The 21,941-nt window shown below is 48.0% G+C and overlaps 1 protein-coding gene, 9 non-coding genes and 1 pseudogene across 10 annotated transcripts; all 11 read right to left on the bottom strand.

Annotated features, from left to right (window-relative positions):
• Window positions 1–530: 530 nt before the first annotated feature.
• LOC128370099 (U2 spliceosomal RNA) lies at window positions 531–721 on the bottom strand. The gene has a single exon (XR_008322245.1). It is a non-coding gene; the product is annotated as a U2 spliceosomal RNA (small nuclear RNA).
• Window positions 722–941: 220 nt separating this feature from the next.
• LOC128369984 (U1 spliceosomal RNA) lies at window positions 942–1,105 on the bottom strand. The gene has a single exon (XR_008322138.1). It is a non-coding gene; the product is annotated as a U1 spliceosomal RNA (small nuclear RNA).
• Window positions 1,106–1,542: 437 nt separating this feature from the next.
• On the bottom strand, window positions 1,543–1,733 carry LOC128370070 (U2 spliceosomal RNA). The gene has a single exon (XR_008322217.1). It is a non-coding gene; the product is annotated as a U2 spliceosomal RNA (small nuclear RNA).
• Window positions 1,734–4,406: 2,673 nt separating this feature from the next.
• Window positions 4,407–5,640, bottom strand: LOC128369131 (uncharacterized). The gene is made up of 2 exons (XM_053330104.1): window positions 5,623–5,640; window positions 4,407–5,411 (listed from the first exon to the last, which is right to left on the bottom strand). The coding sequence occupies exons 1-2, from the start codon at window positions 5,638–5,640 to the stop codon at window positions 4,407–4,409; spliced, it is 1,023 nt and encodes a 340-aa protein (XP_053186079.1).
• Window positions 5,641–14,737: 9,097 nt separating this feature from the next.
• LOC128370028 (uncharacterized) lies at window positions 14,738–14,861 on the bottom strand (annotated as a pseudogene).
• A 437-nt stretch (window positions 14,862–15,298) lies between these two features.
• On the bottom strand, window positions 15,299–15,489 carry LOC128370067 (U2 spliceosomal RNA). Its single transcript, XR_008322216.1, has one exon. It is a non-coding gene; the product is annotated as a U2 spliceosomal RNA (small nuclear RNA).
• A 232-nt stretch (window positions 15,490–15,721) lies between these two features.
• Window positions 15,722–15,885, bottom strand: LOC128369983 (U1 spliceosomal RNA). The gene has a single exon (XR_008322137.1). It is a non-coding gene; the product is annotated as a U1 spliceosomal RNA (small nuclear RNA).
• Window positions 15,886–16,264: 379 nt separating this feature from the next.
• Window positions 16,265–16,446, bottom strand: LOC128370122 (U2 spliceosomal RNA). The gene has a single exon (XR_008322258.1). It is a non-coding gene; the product is annotated as a U2 spliceosomal RNA (small nuclear RNA).
• Window positions 16,447–20,408: 3,962 nt separating this feature from the next.
• Window positions 20,409–20,524, bottom strand: LOC128370168 (U5 spliceosomal RNA). The gene has a single exon (XR_008322282.1). It is a non-coding gene; the product is annotated as a U5 spliceosomal RNA (small nuclear RNA).
• Window positions 20,525–21,364: 840 nt separating this feature from the next.
• On the bottom strand, window positions 21,365–21,555 carry LOC128370066 (U2 spliceosomal RNA). The gene has a single exon (XR_008322215.1). It is a non-coding gene; the product is annotated as a U2 spliceosomal RNA (small nuclear RNA).
• Window positions 21,556–21,775: 220 nt separating this feature from the next.
• LOC128369982 (U1 spliceosomal RNA) lies at window positions 21,776–21,939 on the bottom strand. The gene has a single exon (XR_008322136.1). It is a non-coding gene; the product is annotated as a U1 spliceosomal RNA (small nuclear RNA).
• Between the last annotated feature and the right edge of the window lie 2 nt (window positions 21,940–21,941).

Genomic DNA, 21,941 nt, shown 5'->3' with positions numbered 1-21,941 from the left:
AATGACCCCTTGGCCGCGGTGCGGTCCGGAGGGCAGTGGGCAGCACCCTTGCATGAAGCATGAAAAGAGCGATCAATCCCCTCGTGTGACCCATAGCAGGACAACCGAGAGCCTCTCAGACACACCCTGTGGACTCATCTCTATGACAAGCCCCGCTGTGGAATGTCCTTCATGCCAAACCTCTTATGCCCCCACAATCTCCCTCTTTGTGTGCCGCCCCAAGGTGCAAATCTCACACCGTGTCACGCTGCACTTTCCCCCCTATTCGACGCAGGTGATTAGAGATACTGATGAAGATCCAGCAGGGGGCATGTCTGCTCTCCTTGAGACAGGCAACCTGCCATCTGCTGTGACTCAATCCCCCTGGCCAAAGTTGTATCAAATAATTCATAGGAAACAAAGATAACTTATCATTTTCACCCATTTTCAAGGGTGCTTGAACAACCTTGAAATGGATCTAAACTCATCAGTGCTGCTAGACCGGCCTACCTACTCAGTTAAGCCTCTTTTTCATATTAAACATAGAGAGAGGGGGGTGCACCGTTCCTGGAGGTACTGCAATACCGGGTCGATGCGTGGAGTGGACGGAGCAAGCCCCTATTCCATCTCCCTGCTCCAAAAAGCAATTTAATATATGGTCCCCGGGTAGGGGACGTATCAGATATAAAACTGATAAGAACAGATACTACACTTGATCTTAGCCAAAAGGCCGAGAAGCGATGACCGGAAAAGTGTCGGAGTTGAAGGAGTGATCCTCTGCAGCGTCAGTCCCGCTCACGGTGTCACAGAGTCCAATGCGAGGAAGTAACTTGGAGCTGCATTCTATCAAAAGATAAGACGACCGTTTTGTGTTCAAAAGGACATCCGTCTCTACACGAGTCAATGGAGAATTCACCAATTTCTCACCTCAGTAAGCGTTTAGTTTTTTTTCAACAACTTATCAGGGGAGAGCGCGAACGCAGTCCCCCACTACCAGAAATTATGCAATCGAGATTCCCACATTTGGGGAATTCGCAGAGGTCAGCACAACCGGAGTGCAATGGTTGAGCCTCGCCCTGGGTGAACCACCTTCTTGATCATGGTATCTCCCTTGCCAGGTAAGTATGAGTTGTACAGATCCGAGCCAAGGAAGTCTTTCACAGACACGGCACCCGGACCGATGGTGCACCTTCCAAACATCATCCAAACACACACACGCCGCATGAGGCTGTGGATCTGCAGAGTCACAACTTTGCATGCAGCTTCCTGCTCTATGAATAAGGATTACAAAGGATTGCTGTATATGAGCACAGATTTCTAGAGTGTGCAACCTCACTACAGTGCTGACATAGCTACTCAATTGTACATTGGCAGTCATGGGCAATTCTAGGATCAGGCTCGCAAAATAATTAAAGTTGTATAAAATAATTCATAGGAAACAAAGATAATTTGCTCATTTTCAAGGGTGCTTGAACAACCTTGAAATGGATCTAAACTCGTCAGTGCTGCTAGACCGGCCTACCTACTCAGTTAAGTCTCTTTTTCATATTAAACATAGAGAGAGGGGGGTGCACCGTTCCTGGAGGTACTGCAATACCGGGTCGATGCGTGGAGTGGACGGAGCAAGCCCCTATTCCATCTCCCTGCTCCAAAAAGCAATTTAATATATGGTCCCCGGGTAGGGGACGTATCAGATATTAAACTGATAAGAACAGATACTACACTTGATCTTAGCCAAAAGGCCGAGAAGCGATGACCGGAAAAGTGTCGGAGTTGAAGGAGTGATCCTCTGCAGCGTCAGTCCCGCTCACGGTGTCACAGAGTCCAATGCGAGGAAGTAACTTGGAGCTGCATTCTATCAAAAGATAAGACGACCGTTTTGTGTTCAAAAGGACATCCGTCTCTACACGAGTCAATGGAGAATTCACCAATTTCTCACTTGGTTTCTAACCTCAGTAAGCGTTTAGTTTTCTTTCAACAACTTATCAGGGGAGAGCGCGAACGCAGTCCCCCACTACCAGAAATTATGCAATCGAGATTCCCACATTTGGGGAATTCGCAGAAGTCGGCCTCAGCAGAGTGCAATTCAACTGTAGACTGTAGACAGTCCAGCGCTCTCATTGGACGAGAGTCTACAGTTTGGGCCAATCAGAAGCCCGGACTGTCTACAGTTGACAGCGTTTGTATGTCGCGAGCGAGTCGAGTAGTGCACTTGACACTGCGGAGGAGATACCCGTGAGAGATAACTGCGAGAGATAACTGAAGAAAGATAACTGAAGAAAGAGTTCAACGTTTTTCACGTTTAAGGTCAGTGATAATCATTAAATGCGGGAATTGTTCATTCCTTAGCGGAGAAATAGACGAGTGTAATTAACCTGTGTCGCGGGCATAGAAAGCACCGCCTATAGCGATAAGGTTGTGTGCCTCGATAACACTGCAAACGATGCAAACTGCCAAGAGATAACTGTGAGTCGGTCGATATAGAAAAAAGAGTTCCATGTTATTTCATGTTTAAGGTCAGTGATAATCATAAAATGCGGGAATTGTTCATTCCTTAGCGGAGAAATAGACGAGTGTCATTAACCTGTGTCGCGGCGTAGTTAGCATAGCCTATAGCGACAGTATCCAAGTCTGTCAGTGCGGTATATTTCCAGGTATATTTCCAGGTATATTTCTTTTATTTTCATATTTTGTAGTTGTGTGTTGTTGCGGTATTGCGTATACGTTTTTGCGTGTACTGTATAGGTCTGGTTTCTGTACTGTACATAGCTTTGCGACAGCATCCAAGTCTGTCAGTGCGGTATATTTCCAGGTATATTTCTTTTATTTTCATATTTTACGTGTTGTTGCGGTATTGCGTATACGTTTTTGCGTGTGCTGTATTTATCTGGTTTCTGTACTGTACATCGCCTTGCCTAAAACACCCTATGAGTCAGCGGTCCAAAAATAACCTAGCATGGCAGTCGTTATTCTAAGGGCTATATTTATAGTGTCAGCACATATAGGTGCCACAAGTTTATTTCGACATTGTACCGTGGTTATAACATTAGTTTAATAGAGGTAGCACTTGGCCGTGAACTGTAGGCTAGAGTGTACAGTTTGAATTGTACAGCGATTCGCTGATTGGTCGAGAGTCTACAGTTTGAAAAATACAGCGATTCGTTCGCTGATTGGTCGAGAGTCTACAGTTTGAAAAATACAGCGATTCGCTGATTGGCTGAGAGTCTACAGTTTCTACAGAGGAGGATGCTGTAGGCTATTTTTAGTTGCATTTTCTGAAAAGGGCAGAAAAAAATAATGACAGTGTGTGAGCCAGCATTACTTACTGCAATGCTACAATAAGACTTCACTTAGCCTGTGTCAAGTGATAATTGGGAAGGGGAGGATTTGTATTGCCACTGAACATGAAGTGTTTAAAATTTAAAAAAGTGTTTAAAAAAGTTTATTTCTGAATTTGTCTTCCAGACACCCAAAAATGGATCCGTTGATGCCTGAACTGTCTATTTTGGACAAAACTCTGCCCCAAGATAGGCAACAATGCCTTCTTAAGGCATCCAAGGAGGCCAAAGCTGTCCACTCTAGAGCATCACACATCACACAGGGTGACAGCAGGTTCACAGACCCTAAAACAGCTTATGAAGAAGGTAATAATTGGGAGCCATAGATGTGTTCCCGTCCTGTGTTTACAGCGCTGCCATGATAATTAAAAGCAGAGCGCTAGAAACCTTTTGTGCTTACCTTGTCTTCAGCTAAGAGGAGATGCCGCTTGAGCACACCAGATCCCACTGAGGTGCAGTGCCTGGGCCAGCTGGTACTGACCTTTGGAAAATACAATGGGAAGAATTTCAGATGGCTGGCAGAAAATGATGTGGGGTATATTAAATAGTAAGTATGTTGCAGTAAATAGTATCACAGTGTATACCATTATGTTTTTCAGGAATTAACAATGTTATGTCATGTTTTAGTATCCTTGATCGCCACGTCAAGGAGAGCCGCCATCCTGAGAGGAAGTCCATTAACGATGGGTGGGTGAAGGATCATCTCTTAAAGTATGCGCAGCTGTTCCCTGCCATTTCCTGCCACCTGGAGGTAAACGTGGACAGGGCCATCTATGGACAGGGCCGCTTCAGGTCCTTCACCTTTCAGGAGATGTGGCAGTGGTACAGTCTGCACAAACACCTGAATGCCGATCCACAAGCTGGCAGTGACCATGAGAGGAGGATGGCCCAGGAGGCATTCACTTCAGTCAAGCAGTGGCTGGCCATGAAGGAGGAGGACATCATAGCAAAAACCATGAAGAGGTTCAGACAATACATCCTTGACAAGGAGGTAGGTAAAGGTGCTTACAGTAAAAAAAACAAAAACACACACAGTGCATTACCAATATGAACTTCAAAGCTGAAATTCACCTGTTTATTACAGAAACCTCAACAGGATATGGCCCCTCTTACAACAGCTGCCACCTTCACCGCCACAAAGGCCCCTGCAACAGTGTCCGCCACCGCCTCAAAGGCCCCTGTAGCTGTGTCCGCCACCGCCGCTAAGGCCCCTTTAGCTGTGTCCGCCACCGCCGCTAAGGCCCCTTTAGCTGTGTCCGCCACCGCCGCTAAGGCCCCTTTAGCAATGTCTGCCACCGCCTTCAAGGCCCCTTTAGCAATGTCTGCCACCGCCGCTAAGGCCCCTTCATCAGTGTCTGCCACCGCCACAAAGGCCCGTTTAGCAGTGTCTGCCACCGCCGCTAAGGCCCCTTTAGCTGTGTCCGCCACCGCCGCTAAGGCCCCTTTAGCAATGTCTGCCACCGCCTTCAAGGCCCCTTTAGCAATGTCTGCCACCGCCGCTAAGGCCCCTTCATCAGTGTCTGCCACCGCCACAAAGGCCCGTTTAGCAGTGTCTGCCACCGCCGCTAAGGCCCCTTTAGCTGTGTCTGCCACCGCCGCTAAGGCCCCTTTAGCAATGTCTGCCACTGCCGCTAAGGCCCCTTTAGCTGTGTCTGCCACCGCCTTCAAGGCCCCTTTAGCTGTGTCTGCCACCGCCGCTAAGGCCCCTTTAGCAGTGTCTGCCACCGCCGCTAAGGCCCCTTTAGCTGTGTCTGCCACCGCCTTCAAGGCCCCTTCATCAGTGTCTGCCACCGCCACAAAGGCCCCTTTAGCAGTGTCTGCCACCGCCGCTAAGGCCCCTGTAGCTGTGTCTGCCACCGCCTTCAAGGCCCCTTCATCAGTGTCTGCCACCGCTGCTAAGGCCCCTGTAGCAGTGTCTGCCACTGCTGCTAAGGCCCCTGTAGCTGTGTCCGCCACCGCCTTCAAGGCCCCTTCAGCAGTGTCTGCCACCGCCTCAAAGGCCCCTGCAGCTGTGTCCGCCTCTGTCACTGCCACCTCAAGCTCATCATGGTCCAGTTGGGAAGATGATGCTGTGCTGCTGGAGGCTCTTGCCACCTTTGAAGGAGAAGGTATATATATCAATGAGGTCTTGAATTAATGTCACCACTGCACATATCTTGTATTAATGCAGAACCTGTATCAAATAAGTCAACATAAAACACGTATCAACAAAAGTCTTTGATGTTATCAGAGGATGCTTGGGGAAGAGAAGCAGGAATGTGCCAGTCAGATGATCCACAGAAGCCACGTATCGACACCCTGTCACCGTTAGCTGTAAGTTCATCCGTGCACCACAAAAAGTATGCTCAACTAAATGAATGTATTTAAGTTAACACGTTGCTGTGCAATGTAGAGTGCAAATGCAGTAAGTAAGAGACAGATAAAGGAGTGATGAATGTTAGTGTGTGAGCACAGAGCCAGTAGAAGAGCTAGTTAACACAACTGTGTCTCCATACTATCTGTGAAAGGGTTACAGTTAGAAAATCAAAGCAGAGACAACAAATCAGTAAATGTTTATACTCATGTATTACACACCGATCATTTTTCAGGCTCCTGCATCATCCACTAGTGGTGAAGATCAGACGACTGGTGCTCAGGCTACCCCCGTGACAGCTGAAGGAGAAGCTGCACACCCTGAGGTAATGCTTGAAACTGACTAACAAACTTTATGTGAAACCCACTAGGCACACTAGGAATCATTTTCTTGTTTTATTTGTTTTCTGCTATTTCAGATTACATTTGAGGGATGGCATAGAATGTGGGAATCTAGTGTCAATGGTCTCCCTGCGGAAGACCTGAAGTGGCTGAAGGAGGATGATGAGAGGGGGCTCTTTCAAAAGCCCATGGCATACCAGGACAAGTATGGGAAAACAAGGTGGAGGAGAGTCCTTAAAGACGACCGGATGTGGTTTCACCCACCCGAATCTCCTGGCGTAATGGGGGGTAGAGTGCCCTCGGCACACTCCTTTTTCCAGAGCCGTCTGTTTTTCTGGAGACCAGTAGGTGTGTGGCGGTACAGTCTTCGCTGCCCCAGGCCCGAGTGTCCTGCCAGAGACGACAACAAGGCGTCCCTGTACCGATGTGGGTACTCCAAGACTGTCCGGCGGATCTGCGACGTCGGAGGCTGGTACTCCATGTTGACAGAGGTCCTGGCCTGCAACGCCTGCCGGAAAGCTGCCAAACAGTCCGAGGACCACGCCATTGGCCGGTTCCTGTCATGGGAGGCAGACATCTTGAGGCAACTCAGCCCGGCGCACAGAGCAGTGTTCCCAGCCGTGTTAACATTACGGTGAGTCTCTGCATAATTTCACAGTGATTTGAATTCTTATTGATTTTACAATAACACATCTAAGGTTCATTGCCATTGTGTTCAGAACTGAAATCAGCCCCAACTGTGAACGTTATTAAATAATAATGAATAATAATAAGTTAATTGTATGTTTTAATGTTTCTGTTTTATGTAAAGCACATTGAGTTGCCATTGTGTATGAAATGCGCTATATAAATAAAACTGCCTTGCCTTGTTCTAATTTTAGGCGTGGTGTGGACAAGGCTGTGATCCGCCTCATGAGGGATCGCACCGAGGGAAACACCATGACCAAGGTGTGGAGACAGGTGCTGGAGAGCCACTGCGAGGACTATTTGCAGAGGAAGGACCTCTACACGACTCTCCTCAGCCAGTATAACCAACCTGGAAAAATCACAAGTAAGTCAGATTTCATTTTCACACAGCACGGGCCCATTACATGCCTGTAACAAAACAAAAAAGAAATGTTACACATTCATAAACAAATAATGAAATAACAAGCCATTTTTTCAGTTTTTGATTGATGATGATGATCCACGGACCTACATATTATCTCATTATTGTTTATTTTCACATTTTCTCTCCACTTTCAGGCATCTGGACTCCCCACTTCCAGAGACCACCACAGAGGAGAGAGCTGCCCTGCCCTAAGCTGCTGAGGAAAGCCTTCCTCATCGCCGAGACGGACAGCATTGAGGACTACCGGACGCAGATCATGTCTACGTTTGGCAAGGTCCTCAAGTATGACTCCACCAAGAAGGTATATTTGACACACTGCTGTTGAAATGGTCAAACCACACAAAATGTAGAAACAAAATACAGACCCTTGTTCTTGTATTTATCATCAGATCTGCAAGAAGCTGTCCGGTGACGGCAAAGGCACAGCAGAGTGGTGCACCAACGTGGCCAACGAGCGGGGGCAGATCCTCATATCTGTCCTGACCTGCGAGGAGTCGCTCGTGAAAATGAGGCCGATGGCTGAGGGCCTCATGGCGAGGTACGAGAGGGCAGGAGAGGCACCTCCTGAACTTATGTATGTGGACCGTGGCTGCTGTCGTGTCCTGGGAGCGTCTTCAGTGGAGCAGCTGTTCAGTGGGTGGGCAGACGCAGGCATGCTCATTCGACTGGACATCTTCCACTGGATCCACCGGTTCGACGCCGCCCTCAGGACCGACCACCACCCCAAGTATGCCCTCTTTAAGTCCGCGCTCTCTGCTGCTGTGTTCTCCTACAACCGGGACGACATGGCGCTCCTGTTGCAGGCGATACGTGCCGGGCACCCGACCAAGTACGGTTCCCTGACTGATAATGAGCTCATGGAAACGCACGTCACCAAGTACGACCTGAGCCATTATGTCAGGAGAATCACGGTCGGGGCCCAGGAGACGTTCATTCGCGCTCAGAGTGCCATTGATGTCCTGAAGGGCGCCGCCGGGATGGACGAAAACCGAGTCCACCTGTTTAAGGACGAGGCGGCCATTGACCACGTGTGGGAGAACCAGCAGAAGCACCTGGAGTGCATCCAGGATCCACCGGGGCGGAACATGTATACCATCAAGAAACATGTCACCCGCAATGGTGTGCGGCTCCCGTACTACACCACGGTCAGAGGGAGCAATAGTCTGGAGGGCTTTCACTCCTTCCTGCCCGACATGATCCCGGGCCCTCACTGTGCTGCCGTACCGTTCCAGGTGTACCTGCTGGCCGGCATCACTCGCTGGAACTCAGACAGGGAGTCGGCGAGTGTCAGAGGGCAAAAGGGGAGGAAGCACATGGTGTACATGTCTCCTCTGGTTCATCGCCTGAATCAGCGGTGTCAGGAGCTGTTTGGGGAGGTGGAGGAGGTGAACTACAGGCCTCCAGTTCCAGCTGGTGATGAGCGGATTGGACTGGAGTACCTGTTTGCTCAGTCATCAGAGCCGTTCAATGCTCCTGACCACTACTCTCAGGCCCGGGAGACACTCCAGGAAGCAGAGGACGAAGGCGACGATGCTGATGTCGAGAAGTCCCCGGTGAATGCAGAGGAGGTGGAGGTGGAGGAGGAGGAGGATGCGGGCTACACCTCTGACCACTGTGACACTCTAACTCCGCTGAGGAAAAACATCTCCCTCACCAACCAGGCTGTGGCTGCTGAGCTCGACCCCTGCGTGGAGGACGTGTGCGGGCCAAATCATCTGCCTGGGTACGAGCACATCGAGGAGCTGAGCAAAGTTCTGGTTGGCATTGCCTTGGAAGAGGGGAAGCTTTCCATCAGCAACACCACAAGGCAGAAAGTCATCGCTGCCTGGAACAAGCTGGACCTCCACGATCGCAACATCCAGCAGTTCGACTCCTTGTACTCTGCACGCTGGGGAAACGCTCTCTTCAGCCGCACCAGTGGAGATCCAGCAGAGTCTTCCTTGGTGCAGAAGCTGAAGTTCAGCAAACGGTACTCAGCTGCACATCTGCTGGACTCGAGAAAGAACAGGCTGATGTACTGCCTCATCAAACAGCTTTGGCTGCATCCAGACTGCAGAGGCAAGTCTCTAGGGTCACCGCAGAAACATCAGGTCACAAAGATGTACCAGCGGGTGCAGCAGAGAGTGACGGTGCACGACGCTGAGCTCAGCAAGCTCGGCATTCCCATCTTAAAGATCAACTCAAAGTGTGTCTCTGAGTTCATCCGCAGACAAGAGGCCTTGTCTGCCAGAAACGTGACAGATCAAGGTTTGTCTGTCCTCCGTCGTCACCAGAGCGTCGCTGACACCGCTCAAGCCCCGGCGCCAGAATTGCCCGAGGAAATCCCTCACACCAGCCGGCCTCAGGTGGAGTACGAGGTCACACCGTCTTTGGCAGGAACAAGACTGCTCAAAGCCAGAGTCCCCCGTCCTCTCCCCATTCTTCCTCAGTCCAGTCAGGTGGCGATGCCAAGCCACCCGGTCCAGTCTGGTGGCGACGCCAGTCAGGTGTCGCAGGCTTCCACGTGGTCCTCTCAGTCTCCAGCGAGATCAACGGTCTACAAGAGAAAAAGAGCTGAGCGTGACTTGTCTGGACCGCAGCGCCAGATGAAGGTGTATCTCTGTGCGCTCTGTGGCCAGCCTACACAAGGCCACAAAAAGTACCGGAAAAAGACTTTTTGTGAAGTCTCAAAGTCATCCACGTCCAAGGGCTGCTCTGGAAAGACGTACGAGACGTTCGCTGACTTTCAGCAGACAGTAGATAATATTTTTAGTCAGTCACAGGAGTAAACCCGTGTCTTAGTGTAAATACTGTGTAAATAATGTGTAAATAATGTGTAAATATTTATTGGGTTTAATAATATTTTACTGTTTGTTATATTGTATTTATAGTTCTGTGTTGTTAATAGAGTTCAAGATTTCACTGTTGAATGTGTGTGCGTGTGGGGGGGCCCGCACGCACACACATTTAAAAAAATAAATAAATTCTTTGTAAATGTAACTACTGAGCCACTTTATTCAGGTTTATGCTGTGTAAATATTTATTGGGTTTGCTAGATTCTGATATGTGGCTTCTCTTAGCAGTAATGCAGGGTCAGCCTTAGTTGATATTTTACATAAGTGGTGCAAACTCTGTAACAAACTGGCAATTGATTAAATTATCTGAACCATTTGAAATGCAGCAAGAATAGTATGGAGCTTATGTGACTCCCTTAGAAATGCACAGACAGGAGGAACTTATACGAGCTGTGATCATTTGCATGGACGACACACAAACCAGCTCAGTGTAAAAAAAGGTGACTTAACCCTTTAAACAGGCAGGAATGGAAAATGAGATATAAAAGAAAATGCATTGCATCTCCACCAGGATACATTATTGCTTTATCTGATCATTAATATCACACATATTACTTCCTAAACAGCTTGGTCCTCTTCTGTATAAAAAAAGGTGACTTACCCCTTTACGCAGACAGGAATGGAAAATGGGATGTAAAAGAACATACATTGTATCTCCACCAGGATACATTATTGCTTTAACTGGTTATTAATATCACACATACTACTTCCTGAACAGCTCAGCGTGAGATCAGGTCCTCTTCTGTATATAAAAAGGTGGAATTAACCCTTTAAGCAGGCAGGAATGGAAAATGGGATGTAAAAGAACATACATTGTATCTCCACCAGGATACATTCTTGCTTCCTCTGATCATTAATATCACACATACTACTTCCTAAACAGCTCAGCGTGAGATCAGGTCCTCTTCTGTATATAAAAAGGTGACTTAACCCTTTAGACAGGCAGGAATGGAAAATGGGATGTAAAAGAACATACATTGTATCTCCACCAGGATACATTATTGCTTTATTTGATCATTAATATCACACATACTACTTCCTAAACAGCTCAGCGTGAGATCAGGTCCTCTTCCTCTTCTCCTTTAAACAGGCAAGAAAAAAAAACATATATACCACAATATTTTTTATTTGGGGGGGGGGGTTCATGCATTTCTCTAGTCATTAATATCACACACATTACTTCCTAAACAGCTTGGTCCTCTTCTGTATATAAAAAGGTGACTTACCCCTTTAAGCAGACAGGAATGGTAAATGGGATGTAAAAGAACATACATTGTATCTCCACCAGGATACATTATTGCTTTAACTGGTTATTAATATCACACATACTACTTCCTGAACAGCTCAGCGTGAGATCAGGTCCTCTTCTGTATATAAAAAGGTGGAATTAACCCTTTAAGCAGGCAGGAATGGAAAATGGGATGTAAAAGAACATACATTGTATCTCCACCAGGATACATTCTTGCTTCCTCTGATCATTAATATCACACATACTACTTCCTAAACAGCTCAGCGTGAGATCAGGTCCTCTTCTGTATATAAAAAGGTGACTTAACCCTTTAGACAGGCAGGAATGGAAAATGGGATGTAAAAGAACATACATTGTATCTCCACCAGGATACATTATTGCTTTATTTGATCATTAATATCACACATACTACTTCCTAAACAGCTCAGCGTGAGATCAGGTCCTCTTCCTCTTCTCCTTTAAACAGGCAAGAAAAAAAAACATATATACCACAATATTTTTTATTTGGGGGGGGGGTTCATGCATTTCTCTAGTCATTAATATCACACACATTACTTCCTAAACAGCTTGGTCCTCTTCTGTATATAAAAAGGTGACTTACCCCTTTAAGCAGACAGGAATGGTAAATGGGATGTAAAAGAACATACATTGTATCTCCACCAGGATACATTATTGCTTTAACTGGTTATTAATATCACACATACTACTTCCTAAACAGCTCAGCGTGAGATCAGGTCCTCTTCTGTATATAAAAAGGTGACTTAACCCTTTAGACAGGCAGGAATGGAAAATGGGATGTAAAAGGACATGCATTGCATCTCCACCAGGATACTTTCATGCATTTCTCTGATCATTAATATCACACATACTACTTCCTAAACAGCTCAGCGTGAGATCAGGTCCTCTTCCTCTTCTCCTTTAAACAGGCAAGAAAAAAAAAACATATATACCACAATATTTTTTATTTTGGGGGGGGGGGGGGGGGGGGGGTTCATGCATTTCTCTGGTCATTAATATCACACATACTAATTCCTAAACAGCTCAGCGTGAGATCAGGTCCTCTTCTGTATATAAAAAAGGTAGAATTAACCCTTTAGACAGGCAGGAATGGAAAAAACAAAAAACACAGTGCATTACCAATATAAACTTCAAAGCTGAAATTCACCTGTATATTACAGAAGCCTCAACAGGATATGGCCCCTCCTACAACAGCTGCCACCTCCACCGCCACAAAGGCCCCTGTAGCTGTGTCCGCCACCGCCTCAAAGGCCCCTGCAGCTATGTCCGCCACCGCCTCAAAGGCCCCTGCAGCTGTGTCCGCCACCGCCTCAAAGACCCCTGCAGCTGTGTCTGCCACCGCCACTAAGGCCCCTGCAGCTGTGTCCGCCACCGCCTCAAAGACCCCTGCAGCTGTGTCTGCCACCGCCACTAAGGCCTCTTTAGCAATGTCTGCCACCGCCGCTAAGGCCTCTTTAGCAATGTCTGCCACCGCCGCTAAAGCCTCTTTAGCAGTGTCTGCCACGCCTCAAAGGCCCCTGCAGCTGTGTCCGCCACCGCCACTAAGGCCTCTTTAGCAATGTCTGCCACCGCCGCTAAGGCCTCTTTAGCAATGTCTGCCACCGCCTTTAAGGCCCCTGTAACAGTGCCTGCCACGCCTCAAAGGCCCCTGCAGCAGTGTCCGCCACCGCCACTAAGGCCTCTTTAGCAATGTCTGCCACCGCCGCTAAGGCCTCTTTAGCAATGTCTGCCACCGCCGCTAAAGCCTCTTTAGCAGTGTCTGCCACGCCTCAAAGGCCCCTGCAGCTGTGTCCGCCACCGCCACTAAGGCCTCTTTAGCAATGTCTGCCACCGCCGCTAAGGCCTCTTTAGCAATGTCTGCCACCGCCTTTAAGGCCCCTGTAACAGTGCCTGCCACGCCTCAAAGGCCCCTGCAGCAGTGTCCGCCACCGCCTCAAAGGCCCCTGCAGCTGTGTCCGCCACCGCCTCAAAGACCCCTGCAGCTGTGTCTGCCACCGCCACTAAGGCCCCTGCAGCTGTGTCCGCCACCGCCTCAAAAACCCCTGCAGCTGTGTCTGCCACCGCCACTAAGGCCTCTTTAGCAATGTCTGCCACCGCCGCTAAGGCCTCTTTAGCAATGTCTGCCACCGCCGCTAAAGCCTCTTTAGCAGTGTCTGCCACGCCTCAAAGGCCCCTGCAGCTGTGTCCGCCACCGCCACTAAGGCCTCTTTAGCAATGTCTGCCACCGCCGCTAAGGCCTCTTTAGCAATGTCTGCCACCGCCTTTAAGGCCCCTGTAACAGTGCCTGCCACGCCTCAAAGGCCCCTGCAGCAGTGTCCGCCACCGCCACTAAGGCCTCTTTAGCAATGTCTGCCACCGCCGCTAAGGCCTCTTTAGCAATGTCTGCCACCGCCGCTAAAGCCTCTTTAGCAGTGTCTGCCACGCCTCAAAGGCCCCTGCAGCTGTGTCCGCCACCGCCACTAAGGCCTCTTTAGCAATGTCTGCCACCGCCGCTAAGGCCTCTTTAGCAATGTCTGCCACCGCCTTTAAGGCCCCTGTAACAGTGCCTGCCACGCCTCAAAGGCCCCTGCAGCAGTGTCCGCCACCGCCTCAAAGGCCCCTGCAGCTGTGTCCGCCACCGCCTCAAAGACCCCTGCAGCTGTGTCTGCCACCGCCACTAAGGCCCCTGCAGCTGTGTCCGCCACCGCCTCAAAAACCCCTGCAGCTGTGTCTGCCACCGCCACTAAGGCCTCTTTAGCAATGTCTGCCACCGCCGCTAAGGCCTCTTTAGCAATGTCTGCCACCGCCGCTAAAGCCTCTTTAGCAGTGTCTGCCACGCCTCAAAGGCCCCTGCAGCTGTGTCCGCCACCGCCTCAAAGGCCCTTGCAGCTGTGTCCGCCACCGCCGCTATCAAGGCCCCTGTAGCTGTGTCCGCCTCTGTCACCGCCACCTCCAGCTCATCATGGTCCAGTTGGGAAGATGATGCTGTGCTGCTGGAGGCTCTTGCCACCTTTTGAAGGAGAAGGTATACATATCAATGAGGTCTTGAATTAATGTCACCACTGCACATATCTTGTATTAATGCAGAGCCTGTATCAAATAAGTCAACATAAAACACGTATCAACATAAGTCTTTGATGTTATCAGAGGATGCTTGGGGAAGAGAAACAGGACTGTACCAGTCAGACGATCCACAGAAGCTACGTATCGACATCCTGTCACCATTAGCTGTAACGTGAACGTTATTACCTGACACTGCTGAAGGGGCCTTTTAGGCGGTTGCGGACACTGCTGCAGGGGCAAGAACACAATTACTCATAATGACACAAATTGTACCATTTTCTCATACTTAAATGTTTTATCACAGGGCAAACTTACATTCAGAAAATGTGTGTTACACCTTGCACCATGCAGGTCACCTGGCACCACCCAAAAAACCTGTGGAAAAAACAATTAACAGTAATTTACATGTTGTGGAACTGGTCCTTTAAAACTTAGCAAGGACTTCCTGTATTTATGTTAGAGTCTACATCATGATTTGCACTTCATATGGTCCCATCGCCATTCGCAGAGGTCAGCACAACCGGAGTGCAATGGTTGAGCCTCGCCCTGGGTGAACCACCTTCTTGATCATGGTATCTCCCTTGCCAGGTAAGTATGAGTTGTACAGATCCGAGCCAAGGAAGTCTTTCACAGACACGGCACCCGGACCGATGGTGCACCTTCCAAACATCATCCAAACACACACACGCCGCATGAGGCTGTGGATCTGCAGAGTCACAACTTTGCATGCAGCTTCCTGCTCTATGAATAAGGATTACAAAGGATTGCTGTATATGAGCACAGATTTCTAGAGTGTGCAACCTCACTACAGTGCTGACATAGCTACTCAATTGTACATTGGCAGTCATGGGCAATTCTAGGATCAGGCTCGCAAAATAATTAAAGTTGTATAAAATAATTCATAGGAAACAAAGATAATTTGCTCATTTTCAAGGGTGCTTGAACAACCTTGAAATGGATCTAAACTCGTCAGTGCTGCTAGACCGGCCTACCTACTCAGTTAAGTCTCTTTTTCATATTAAACATAGAGAGAGGGGGGTGCACCGTTCCTGGAGGTACTGCAATACCGGGTCGATGCGTGGAGTGGACGGAGCAAGCCCCTATTCCATCTCCCTGCTCCAAAAAGCAATTTAATATATGGTCCCCGGGTAGGGGACGTATCAGATATTAAACTGATAAGAACAGATACTACACTTGATCTTAGCCAAAAGGCCGAGAAGCGATGACCGGAAAAGTGTCGGAGTTGAAGGAGTGATCCTCTGCAGCGTCAGTCCCGCTCACGGTTTCACAGAGTCCAATGCGAGGAAGTAACTTGGAGCTGCATTCTATCAAAAGATAAGACGACCGTTTTGTGTTCAAAAGGACATCCGTCTCTACACGAGTCAACGGAGAATTCACCAATTTCTCACTTGGTTTCTAACCTCAGTAAGCGTTTAGTTTTCTTTCAACAACTTATCAGGGGAGAGCGCGAACGCAGTCCCCCACTACCAGAAATTATGCAATCGAGATTCCCACATTTGGGGAATTCGCAGAGGTCAGCACAACCGGAGTGCAATGGTTGAGCCTCGCCCTGGGTGAACCACCTTCTTGATCATGGTATCTCCCTTGCCAGGTAAGTATGAGTTGTACAGATCCGAGCCAAGGAAGTCTTTCACAGACACGGCACCCGGACCGATGGTGCACCTTCCAAACATCATCCAAACACACACACGCCGCATGAGGCTGTGGATCTGCAGAGTCACAACTTTGCATGCAGCTTCCTGCTCTATGAATAAGGATTACAAAGGATTGCTGTATATGAGCACAGATTTCTAGAGTGTGCAACCTCACTACAGTGCTGACATAGCTACTCAATTGTACATTGGCAGTCATGAGTCAAGATAATTTGCTCATTTTCAAGGGTGCTTGAACAACCTTGAAATGGATCTAAACTCGTCAGTGCTGCTAGACCGGCCTACCTACTCAGTTAAGTCTCTTTTTCATATTAAACATAGAGAGAGGGGAGTGCACCGTTCCTGGAGGTACTGCAATACCGGGTCGATGCATGGAGTGGATGGAGCAAGCCCCTATTCCATCTCCCTGCTCCAAAAAGCAATTTAATATATGGTCCCCGGGTAGGGGACGTATCAGATATTAAACTGATAAGAACAGATTTTTTTTTTTTTTTTTCGAAAAAGTTTTATTGACACTCGTTCAAATTATTTCAAACAATGATTTACATTTTAGATAAAATATTCACATGTGAACATAGTATATACAATGAATTACAATAAATATGTGCAGTATGTAAAACCATATTTAAAACAATAAAACCAATTGTTCTAAAATGGTAATACAGGTTAAATAGCTGTTCATTTGTAAAACATATGTCAGGTGTTTATGTGATTGAGTGTCCATTAAAAGTCCATAAAAAGGAGTGCATCCGTTAAAAAGGGTTTTTTTTTTCAATTCTATCTTTGTGCAGGAGCGCAGTGAGTCCCTACCAAGGGTAACTCATTCTGCTCCCCCAAACATTTGGTCTCTCGGGATGCTGTCGTGGTGGTCAGAGGAGATCCTCTCCCTGATGCTCCTTCCCACCTGCCTCACCCAGAGAGCCAGGCCGCTGCTGCTGTGACCTTTTGCTGTGTGGCTCCGGCTCCTTCATCCGAATGGGCACAGAGGCGATTCTTCTTTGTGGCTGTGTCCTAGGCCTGCTGCCTGCAGCTACGGCCGTTTTGACCGTTGCTGCGGCCATTCGGATCACAGCCACGGGGGGGATCTGCATGTGCTTTCTTACCAGCAAGTTTCTGGAGGTCCATGTGGCGTCTTTGATGGCGGCTAGGGTGAGCCACTGTTTTGCAAAGTCTTTGGATGGTATTTTTTGCTGGCTCACCCCATATAGCACTAGTTGTGCTGTGAGGACCTCCCTTGCTGGTAAGTACGGGAATTGCAAGGAGCCGGCCGTTGCCCACTGGTCTACAGCAGCACTGCACTCCCAGAGCAGATGCCTCACCGACTCAGGCGCGCCACAACCAGGTCGGGGGCAGGTTGAGTGCGTTGACATGCCCCGGGAGTGCATGACGGACCTGACCGGGAGGATCTCATGAGCCACCATCCATGACAGGTCCCGGAGTCTGTTAGGGAGAGCAGGATGGTTGACGTTGCGCCAAACTGTTGTGGGCTCGCCGGGTGCGAGCCCGCGCACCGGACTCACTGGTTCCCGCTCCTGCACAACGGAGACAAGTGATCTGTGGTTAGTTAAAATCTGCAACTCCTCATGCTCAAGTCGTTCAAAATCCATAAAAACAGTAATCAAATCAGGTGCTAAAATGTCCCAAAAAGTCAAATAAAACTCCAAGGGAAGTCCATCTTGTCCAGGGGACTTCCCTTTTTTAAAACCAGTCATACAGTTATTTAACTCTAAAAAAGTAAAATCCTGGGATAAAAGCACACTTTTGTTTACTGTTTTTACAATGAATTTTAAAACTTCGGTCATGATGTCCATTTTTACAGGTTTTTCTTTGTACAGGTTTGAATAAAATGTTTCAATTGTTTCTTTAATATCGCCCATTGTTTCAGTTGTGCACCCATCTTCTTTTTTCAGCTTTGTAATGCCTCCCCCCCCCCCCCCCCTTTATTCATAATTTTCCTGAAAAAATAGCGTGTGCACTTTTCACCCTCCTCTATTTCCCGTTCTCTGCTCCTTAAAATGACACCTTTGCTTTTAATTTCTGATAAAACTGACATCTCTTTTTTAACTTGCTTAATTTCCTCATTAAAATCCATGCCAATCTGGTTTAGGTTAAAATAACGTTGTAGTCGTTTCTGCAGTCCCATCATGCGTCTGTATTCCCTGTTCTTTCGTTTCTTACCTGCCTGCCTAAAGAAAGTCTGTGTCTTTCCCTTCACCATTTCCCACCAGTGTGCACGTGTTTCGTAGAAGTCTTGAAGGGTCTGCCACTCTTTGTACCGCTCCCTGAACTGCCTAACTAACTCCCTATCTTCTAAAAGGGAGCAGTTGAGTTTCCACAGACCACTTCCTGATGTCACGCCCGAAGAGAGTGAAAGGGTGCAAGAGAGCATAAGGTGATCGGAGAAGAAAACAGGAGTTAATCTAGCATCGGTGGGTGGGCAGTCCCGTGTAAAAACATAATCTATGCGAGAGGCTCTGGTGCCATCACCACTGAACCAGGTGAAGCCCTCCTCTCTGGGATGCATGATTTTAAAACAGTCCTGAAGTTTAAAATCTCTACAAATGCCCTGCAATAAAACCGATGTTTTGTCTACTTTAAAATCTTCCCCTGCTCTCCTCCTATCCTCCCTACTTAGAATACAGTTAAAATCCCCCCCTACAACTAAAGGTGCCCTACCTAGCATGTGGGACTGCAAGTCTTCTAAAAGGTCATACCTGTCGTTCTTGTCGTTAAAACCGTAAATATTTAAAAGGTTGAAATCCTGTCCCATAAAAGCCAAATGTGCTAAAAGTGCCCGACTGTCTCTCACCACAGTGCTGCCCTTCACCAGAGCTTGAGGGTTTTTGATTAAAATGGCCACTCCGTCATTTTTGTTTTGATTGGATCCACTCCATATTGACATTTTTGGCCACATCTCCTCCCACTGTCTGTAATGTTTTAAAAACGGTAGGCTGCATTCCTGCAATAAAAACACATCTGACTTAAAGGAACTTAAAAAGGGTAAAACACTCTGGGCTCTAACTCTCGACTTCACACTTCTCACATTAATGGTAGAGAAGGTCAGTGTCATGAGTATGGTTAAAAACAACAGGTAAGACATTTTAAAAGACTCAGAGGGTGTTAAAAACACATTTAAAAAACAGTTAGGTAATTTCTTGTGAACAGAGCTCTTCCTTCATCTCTGCGGGTGAAAAATGAAGGGTTTGAGCTCTGTTCCCCTTTGGGACTCTGGGGGTTGGCCTCTGCTGCAATGTTGCATTTAATTTGGAGTCCCTGGGGGTCGATTGCAGAGCAATTGTTAAAAAAGAAACCTCATTGGGTGAATCGGAAGGGAAGACTCTGGGCTCCTCCACAGATGAACTGTCTGAGTGAGCCGCAACTCTTCCCTTCTTCTCCAACACAATGGGAGAATCCGAGGACAATTCAGACAAAGGCCTCTTAGTTTGCTGGGCATTGGGGAGGGAGGCATCTTCACTATCATCCTGTGGTTGGTCTTCCTTACTAGCTCCGCCTTCTGCCTGCACCACCCCATCCTCTGGACTACTCTCCATTGGAGGGGTAAATGCAGGCCCCTCCCTCACTCCCTCCTCACCTGTTCCCTCTCTTCCAATCACAGGATTTGGAGGGAGATTTGAATTTTTCCTGCCCAGCAACTTCAATTTGCTCTCCTAACTGTTCTGTCTGTCCGCCATCTTTTCTCTTTTCTGTGACTTTTGCAGCCTTCAATTTGTTGGCAAATGACTTTGGGCAATCTCTGAACAGGTGGTTTGTTTCCCCACAAAGATTGCATCGTCTGCCATTGGTGCACTCTTCAAAAGTGGGTCCAATTTCTCTGCATTTTCCACATACGATCTGCTGACATGCTTCAACCAGGTGCCCATGCTCACCACACTTGCGGCAGAGTTTGGGTTGGCCCTGGTAATGGGTATAGCCCCTGTTCTCTCCCAGAACTACCATAGACGGCAGATGTTTCAAGCCCTGGAAGCCTTGGGGGTCCTGCCATTGTTGGATGGGGACCCTCCAAGCGCAATTCCAGATGCCGTCCTCATCTCTCACTTTCGTAGCCTGGCCTTTAACAGTGCAATATCTCCCCAGCCACAAACAAATGTCATCTGCATTCACTGTTTCATTGAACATTCTGACAATAACGGTTTTCAACGTATTGTCAGTCAGTTTCTCCACATTGAACACAGCAAATTGGGGTTTTACATTTTCAAATCTTATCCAAAATTCTCTGAGCAACACAGCAGTTTGAAAGCTTAAATCAAATCCCTTGTTATATGGCAATGTTAAAATGCAGTTTAAGTCTTCTGGCTTAAATTTCAACGTACCTTGAATCAATTTTCTGGAGAAGTCCAGCCTCGACATCTTCATGGATTCAACATCCTTGTTGGCAAAAGTAAAACGGACACTGAAAAACACGTCTTACTGAGGAAGGCCGCCCGCTTGTCTTTTCACAAACACAATGAGACTCTGCCAAACGGCAAAGCCTGCCAAAAATAGATCTAACTCGTGGGTGTTCCTCTCCACGGAAGTCTTTAGTAAAAGGCGAAAGACTTGTACGTGATGAAGAGAAAGCCGAGTAAGTACGCCCCGCTCACCAACAGCAGACGAACACAACAGTGGTCCCAGTCACCCCCTTCACGGTGAGCCCCGACATGGTGAAAGGAATCCCAGGCCACACCCATTCCCCTACACCGCGCAGCAAGAGCAAGGCGCCAACTTTTTCTTGTCATGTTTTTAGATTTTGTGAAATGCGGCAAAGAGCTCCAGGCTTTCCAGCCACAGGACTAACGTCCTACTCGGGTGTTCCAGAGGAGCAAGGGTCAAAATGTGGAAATGCTGCAAGTACACAGGCAGACAGGTGCTGCTTCCCTTTTACTCCCCCGTGGGAAGAATGACCCCTTGGCCGCGGTGCGGTCCGGAGGGCAGTGGGCAGCACCCTTGCATGAAGCATGAAAAGAGCGATCAATCCCCTCGTGTGACCCATAGCAGGACAACCGAGAGCCTCTCAGACACACCCTGTGGACTCATCTCTATGACAAGCCCCGCTGTGGAATGTCCTTCATGCCAAACCTCTTATGCCCCCACAATCTCCCTCTTTGTGTGCCGCCCCAAGGTGCAAATCTCACACCGTGTCACGCTGCACTTTCCCCCCTATTCGACGCAGGTGATTAGAGATACTGATGAAGATCCAGCAGGGGGCATGTCTGCTCTCCTTGAGACAGGCAACCTGCCATCTGCTGTGACTCAATCCCCCTGGCCAAAGTTGTATCAAATAATTCATAGGAAACAAAGATAACTTATCATTTTCACCCATTTTCAAGGGTGCTTGAACAACCTTGAAATGGATCTAAACTCGTCAGTGCTGCTAGACCGGCCTACCTACTCAGTTAAGCCTCTTTTTCATATTAAACATAGAGAGAGGGGGGTGCACCGTTCCTGGAGGTACTGCAATACCGGGTCGATGCGTGGAGTGGACGGAGCAAGCCCCTATTCCATCTCCCTGCTCCAAAAAGCAATTTAATATATGGTCCCCGGGTAGGGGACGTATCAGATATTAAACTGATAAGAACAGATACTACACTTGATCTTAGCCAAAAGGCCGAGAAGCGATGACCGGAAAAGTGTCGGAGTTGAAGGAGTGATCCTCTGCAGCGTCAGTCCCGCTCACGGTGTCACAGAGTCCAATGCGAGGAAGTAACTTGGAGCTGCATTCTATCAAAAGATAAGACGACCGTTTTGTGTTCAAAAGGACATCCGTCTCTACACGAGTCAATGGAGAATTCACCAATTTCTCACCTCAGTAAGCGTTTAGTTTTTTTTCAACAACTTATCAGGGGAGAGCGCGAACGCAGTCCCCCACTACCAGAAATTATGCAATCGAGATTCCCACATTTGGGGAATTCGCAGAGGTCAGCACAACCGGAGTGCAATGGTTGAGCCTCGCCCTGGGTGAACCACCTTCTTGATCATGGTATCTCCCTTGCCAGGTAAGTATGA

The sequence above is a fragment of the Scomber japonicus genome, chromosome 12, assembly GCF_027409825.1.
Source record: "Scomber japonicus isolate fScoJap1 chromosome 12, fScoJap1.pri, whole genome shotgun sequence".
Lineage (NCBI taxonomy): Eukaryota > Metazoa > Chordata > Actinopteri > Scombriformes > Scombridae > Scomber > Scomber japonicus.
This window is presented reverse-complemented; position numbering and strand designations above follow the sequence as displayed.